Genomic DNA, 6662 nt, shown 5'->3' with positions numbered 1-6662 from the left:
GCTGCTCTCCATCCCTTTATCCCCCAGCCTGGACTGATCCCGGGGGTTGCTCCGACCCAGCTGCAGGACTGTGCACTTGGTCTTGTTGAACCTCAGGAAGTCCACTTGGGCCCATTCCTTGAGTTTGTCCAGGTCCCTCTGGATGGCACCCTGTCCCTCATGCGTGTCAACCACACCAATCAGCTTGGTGTCATCTGCAAACCTGCTGAGGGTGCACTTGATCCCACTATGTCATTGTTGAAGATATTAAAGAGCACTGGTCCTAGTACAGACCCCTGAGGAAGGGACTTCCCCCTGATCATCACCAATCTCCATCTCGACATTGAGCTGTTGACCACCACTCTCTGGCTGTAACCATCCAACCAATCCTCTGGACAGTCCTTGGGGTTTTAAACCAGCAAACCCACCCATGTCTTCTCTAGCATCAGCAGCATGCTTCCAAGGTCACCAAGCCTTGGACCAACGTTAAGTCTGTCATTCCTGGCACACTCAGGAGAATGTCAGCCAAATAATTAGTTTGAGGACAGCTGGCAAAGGTTGGCAAAGAGTAAAAAAAAATCAAGGAAAGAAAGCAAGAGCATCTCCAGCCTTTGGAAAACTCATTGTCTGGAATCTGAATTCTTTGGTGTAGTAGCCAGTCTGCCTTGGCTGAGCAGCTAGCACTCCTTGGCATCTCTGCAGTGACAAGAATGTATCTGCAGCTTTGTTACTGCAAGTTTTGTTTAGTCTCCAGCAAGAGATGTGTGCGTGTTTTCATGGTGCTGCAGCTCTGCTGTCCCCACTGCTCTGCCCCAGCCTCCCAGGGCCATGAGCCTACAGCCCCAGCAAGAAGGCAGAGGAATGATATAGAGGGATGAAGAGAGGATGCCCAAGCACCAGCTGAGCTCTGACTATGAACAACAGCCACGGGAAGGCTCAGCAGCATGATGGCAGCCACTGAAAGAGGAACTAGTCCCAGAGACGTGACAGAAGGAAGCCCAAGGGCCTGGGTGGCAGCTGTGGGGCCATCAGGGGCTGGTTCTACAGCAATTAGCGACCATAAGGATTTCTGCCAGCACAAATACATTCAGGCAGCAAGTTCCCAACCAGGTTACAAGGTTACAGGACCTATTTGAGCTCCAGCCTTGTGGTTTAGCAACTGTGTTATCTAGACTAACCTCGCGTTAAATGAAAATTCACTGTGTGGCTGCTACCTCCATCCTTTTCCTCCTCCCTACAACAATGCAGCCCTCACTCATCAGCATAGACCCCTCAGCACTGAGAGCCATCTGACCACCAAGGACTCACAGTATACACCAGATAACCTATTTTTAAGGGTGGGACTGCTTTAGGCCATCTAACTGTGGGCTGATGCATTCTTGTCCCCAACGTATTCCTCTGCTGAGTGCTGCTACCCCTTGCCTTGCACCAGCACTGGTGTGTATGCAACCAGGCAGAGAGGCAGCCCAGGGAGTCATGCCAGCTGCAAACCAGGGATTGGTTGTGTCGCGTGAAATTAAGCAGGACAGGCCCGCAGGGGACACACAAGACTGAGGTGGGAGAGCAGGTCAGGAGGCCAGGCAATGGGAACCCCAAATTAGAGCAGTTTAAGCTTCTCTGGAATTGCACTCTTAACACCTCAGCAAGCATTTTGAAGGGGTAAAATACAAAACTAAACCTGCCCTTAAGATCCATTTTCTACATTTCTGGGCACTTGGGCATAATGGCAAGAATTGAAGTGATGAGAGAGGTGATGAGACACTTTCCCCGGGACTCTCCAGGGCAGAGGAGAGGAAGAGTCTGGAATTACACTAGCAGTTTGCAGTAAGGAACTCAAACAAGGGCAGTCATGGTGCATGAGTTAAAAAACAAATGGGACCAGAACAAAGATCAAAGCAGGAATCCAAGGCAAGAAGTCCTCAGCTCCCTCCAGAGGGAAAAGAGACAAAAGGTTTCATAGCACCAAGTAATGGCACACAGTGATTCAGGGCAGTAAGGAATCCCAGCTCCCATCAAAAATGTAAGGGGAATGTAGCTGGGATGTGGCCAGGCACCATGGTCACTGTCCTCTACCTCTGCCCATAAAGAAAGAAATATGATGTCTCCTGACTGCAAGCAGTCAAGGGCGGGTTTGGGATAGCTCACTTGCAGCATGAAGTCCCACACAGAACACCAAGGTCAAGAAGGAGAGAAGCACCAAATGTGGGATCACAGATGCCATCAGCTGCAGTGCCTGGGCACCCTTCAAGGTGACATAACCCCAGCTCATACACAGACACCAGTGAGTTAAGCCGCCTCCCAGAAGAGCTGTCGCCTGCTCAGGGCTTTCAAGCAGCTCTTCCCAGGCACCAGAGCTACACTAAGGCCACTCCTGCAGTTCGGACAGTTATTCCAGACTCCCCTTTCCTCCTGACCAGATCCAATATGGGGACTAGCCAATGCTCTGTCACTACATCCTGCTGCATCTCAGCCTGCTGCATCTCAACCGTTCACAGTCAACAGCTGGCAGCACATGCTTAGGAAGAGACTGGGAGCCTCAGCTGCTACAGCCCAGCCCAATGGGACACTGACAGGCCGACACCCTGAGTGGAGAGTTTCTTCGTCATGGACACAGTTCTCTCTGCGCCCACCCCCACCACAAGCTAAGCCTGTTTCAGGCTGTACAAGACAACCCAGAGTTGTAGCTCCATGCTACCCTTAGCAGGGCTGAGGAAGACCAGGAAAACGGGAGGGTAGGGCAAGAGGGGCCTCACTACAGAGCAGCCAACTGACTTTATGGAGGAGCAGCTGCCACTGAGAGCCCAGGAACCATCTGGATGCGTAACCATGTGTACTTTGATTCCAGTGTGAAAACTGAGCACACGAAGAGAAGTGATGGCTGCAGGACCTTCCCTCTCCTATCTCCCTGCCTTCCCCTCCTTGGCAGGCCCCTTCCCCCAAGTCACCGTCTCTGCACAGGCAAGATGAAAACTTTGCCAGCCACTGAAGCTACCCAGCTGCACAGTGGGGACAGTTGTCAGGCAAGTAGCAGCAAGACCCCCGGTTGGCGTTTCTCCAGAGGAGTACTTCAGGACTCTTGCTTCTTGGGCTCCTGCAGCAGACTCCTCCTGCTGCCAACAGGCGCCCAGCAAGAGTTCTGACCTCCACCGCTGAGAAACACCACCACAACAAGCAGGGAACAGTTGGCTCCGGTCCTTTTGTGCAGTGCTGAGGCAGGGGGCTGGGGATAATCCCTGACTGCTGTTCGCAGGCACTCATTGCTGGTGTAACCTTCCTGGCACCCAGGGGGCCAGGGAGACAATCACAGCCTCGGCCGACAAGCAGGTCAGGTTCCCCACATCTCCGACGCTACCTGAGCTGAAGCTGGCTGAACCAGGTGCTGACAGCACAGTCCACACGCATCACCAGGGAGATCCCCAGCAGGAGGCAGATGCTGCTCACCACGAAGCCCAGCGACTCAAAGAGGAACCTGCAGGCACAACGGACGCAGTAAGAATATCACAGCCAGCATGCCTGCAAAAGACAAGCTGCTGCCCCTACTCCCAGCAGATTGATTTTCCTGACAGTGAGAGTCTGGCAGCACCCCAGATCCTAAAACCTGAACAACATTCATTCCCCAGCAGTTGCTGCCTGCAACCTGGAAGCCAAGCACGCCTCTGGTTTAGAGGCCGTTCAGGACAACACCCAGGTAAGATTTTTAATCCCTCAGAGGCCAAGGCCACTCCACACTCCTACTAGCCCAAGGGTTTGCTAGTTTACCATTTCTGGTCTGGTACCTCTACCTTTAGCTCTCTGCCCTGAATATTCTTGGCTTCCAGGTGGGCTCTTGGAAATCAAGATAAGGAAAAATTTCTATGCTCTAGCTCAATTTCAGCTTCTGAACTTGAAGCAGAAGTTAGTTAAGGACATTCCTACAGCCTCTACCAGGTAAGAAGTCATACAAGATCAATCACACGGTCTTTTCCACCATTACTGCCTACAAACTCTAGACAAGGTATCAGGGATATAAGTCCTAAGCCAGCATCAGAACAATTCCTGGGACTTACTTTGGGGCAAAGACCTTCCAGACCATGAGGTGCCTCCTGAGGATCATAGCTGCACAAACACAGGCCAGATGCTGTGAGGGAAGAGTTAAAAACAAGAGAGGAAAAACAAGTTACAAGCGACTCTGGAATGACCTCCTGGGCACCAGGTTTACATCTGAAGGAGGTACTAAACTGCACACACCTGAGAGGCTGGTACAGCACACCAGAAATAAGCATCCCAAAGAGGATTCCTTTCCATCATGCCCTCAAGTCAGGAAACACAAAAAGCTTGGGGTACACGCAGGCCCTCCTGAGAGCAGGCTGGGATAGCACAGAGGAGGGCTCAAACTGTGGCTAGCCTGATCTAGTATTTCACCAAGAGGGGCACTCCTGCCCTCCTGCTGCAGGGCCTGCCCCCTCCCTTGCACTGTCTCTGGTCTGACCACACAGGAGAATGGTTTGAAGGGCTAAACCCCTGAAAGCTCCTCACTTCCTTCACCAGATTAGATTTCTCATGTTTAACTCCCTACTTCACCACTGCACAGGATCAGATGAAAACCAGAGCTGGTGCAAAACAGCATGGTCAGGAAGAGCAGGAGCAGGATTACAACCCTGTAGTTTCTGAGCAGATGTTGCTGTTCTGGGCAGATGGGTATGAAAAGCAGCCTAATCCATACTGCAGCTTCTGTGCTGGAGCCCTTCCCTAATCACAGCACAAATGGCATGGTTCAGAAGATCTGTGCAGCTGCAGTTCCACCTGCAACCAGACATATCACCCCTGGGCCTGTCTGTGCCCTGGCTGACTCCCTCCTCTCACCAGGGTGCCCCACGGTTCTCACAGCACACCAGTTTCCTCTTGGACAGTGCTCACCACAGCCATCCTGCCTCCGTCTGTACCTGTGTCCCAAGGACAAAGAGATACTTCAGCCCCAGCTGCAGCAGAGCAGTGGAGAACTTCTCCGGGGATTCCCGCAGCCTCATCTCCATCATGTGCTCCTCCATCTCCTGCAGCTCCTCCCGGGGCTCCTTCCTGGGCTTCCTCTTCTGCGAGCTGGGCATCTCACACACAAAGGGCCAAAGCAGGAGCAGAGGGACGCCAACTACCTCAAGGACAAAGGCACATGAAGTTACTGGAGCCCAGGAGGTGAAGAGCAGTCTAGGCTCTGCCATCATGCCCTGGATGTGCAGAATGCATATACCCCAGCTCCAGTCTGCTGGTCAGGCACAACTGCATGGAGGCTGCTGGCCACGGGCAGCTCTGTGGCCCCAGAAGGGGACAGTGAGGATGCTGCTGTTCAGCTGGTGCTGGAGCCTTCATCGCCTCGTGCTCAGCCTGCAGGCCTCCAGACAAGGCAAAGCAGTCAGCCATGTCTGCTCAGGCTCAACAGCCCAGGAAGAAATTGATTTACCTGCAAAGAGGATATGGGAGGCAAAGGTGTTGGCGCCCACCAGGAGAGCAGGAAGGAGATTCGTGCTGTGGTCAAGGTGGAAGCCCACAAAGGCTGCGTTCCAGTGGATGGCTGGGAGGATGGGCTGGTGGCCTGTGGAATAGAAGAACTGGGAAGCAGCAAGGAGCCAGGAGATGACTGCGTACCAGGACACCGAAAAAGGCTCTGAGAGATTTTAAAAGGGGGCAGGGAGAGAGAGGGGGAGAGAGAGAGAGAGAGATCAGCATTGAGGAACAAGACAGATCCACGGACAAAAAAAGAAAAAAAAAAAGCCTGCTGGGTTTTCTTTCAGGTTCCCTTTCCATGCTCCCTGACAGACAGAAACCAGGCAGGCTCCCACCAGGGCATGGCAAGGGGCCAGTTATTCCCTCTGCTGCCTGCCCTGCTACTAGACTCTGTCAGCAGTGGTGGGGTTCAGTGGCTGCTCACATGCTGAGAAGGGATGGGTGCAGAGCTCCCTTCCCTGACACTAGGGGCTCCTCCTCCTCCCATGTTGCATCCCTGCTGCAGGCATCTCTCTTCTATTAGCGGATTTAAGCAGCTCTAAAAACCTAGGAGGATACCCTGAGGATCAGCGCACCATCATTCCCCAACAGCAGAGACTGGACTCTGCTTCTCCCACTGGAAAACAAAGTCACTGCAAATGTGGCCCAGGTCACACATCCAGAGGATGCTCTACTCAGTCCTGACTCACCAGCGTCTCCAGCAAGGCCTCTGGCACGTGTGTGGATGTGCAGTAGCACGAAGGCCTCCAGGAAGAGGAGCAGAAAGGCAAGACTCAGCCGCTCACTATGCAGAAGCATCAAGAGGAAGCCCAGCAGGGTGAGTGCTATGACCAGGGCTGCCGAGTACACGCTGCCCAGCCCATACGCTGCAATGGTGGCCCTGCAGCTGCCCCGCTCCAGGCGGCTTTTCTGAGACTCCTGCATCCTCCTGTAGATCTGAGGGATGACGTGGAGGAAGTCGACTTCAGAGCTGGGAACCCCCAAGTAGGGCGTGACGATGGATCCTGCCGACTCCCGTGTGTCCTCTGCAAACACCGTCATGGGATTGCACAGCAGGAGCAGCAGCCCCACGGACACTAGTCCATAGACAGCCCACGGAAAGGCAACAACTGCCACCTGCACCAGCTCCTGCAGCTTGCCAAGAGAGTCGTCAGCACTGGAGGCAACGGCCCAATAGCAGGCCATGCAGAGGACCACCAGTGGGG

General features: G+C 53.5%; 1 protein-coding gene across 1 annotated transcript in view; it reads right to left on the bottom strand.

Annotated features, from left to right (window-relative positions):
• Positions 1 to 3327: 3327 nt before the first annotated feature.
• PIGO (phosphatidylinositol glycan anchor biosynthesis, class O) overlaps positions 3328 to 6662 on the bottom strand; it is a gene marked incomplete at its 5' end in the record, with an annotated part of 12190 nt that continues 8855 nt past the window's right edge. The window contains 5 exons of the mRNA XM_010297442.1: positions 3328 to 3448; positions 4026 to 4096; positions 4902 to 5104; positions 5414 to 5617; positions 6147 to 6658. Of these exons, the coding sequence (XP_010295744.1) occupies positions 3328 to 3448; positions 4026 to 4096; positions 4902 to 5104; positions 5414 to 5617; positions 6147 to 6658 (1111 nt within the window). The remainder of the gene's footprint in view (positions 3449 to 4025; positions 4097 to 4901; positions 5105 to 5413; positions 5618 to 6146; positions 6659 to 6662) is intronic.

Source organism: Phaethon lepturus, unplaced genomic scaffold (assembly GCF_000687285.1).
Source record: "Phaethon lepturus isolate BGI_N335 unplaced genomic scaffold, ASM68728v1 scaffold25181, whole genome shotgun sequence".
Taxonomy (NCBI): Eukaryota; Metazoa; Chordata; class Aves; order Phaethontiformes; family Phaethontidae; genus Phaethon; species Phaethon lepturus.
The sequence above is the reverse complement of the archived record's forward strand: the minus strand, read 5'-3'. Positions and strand labels throughout refer to the sequence as shown.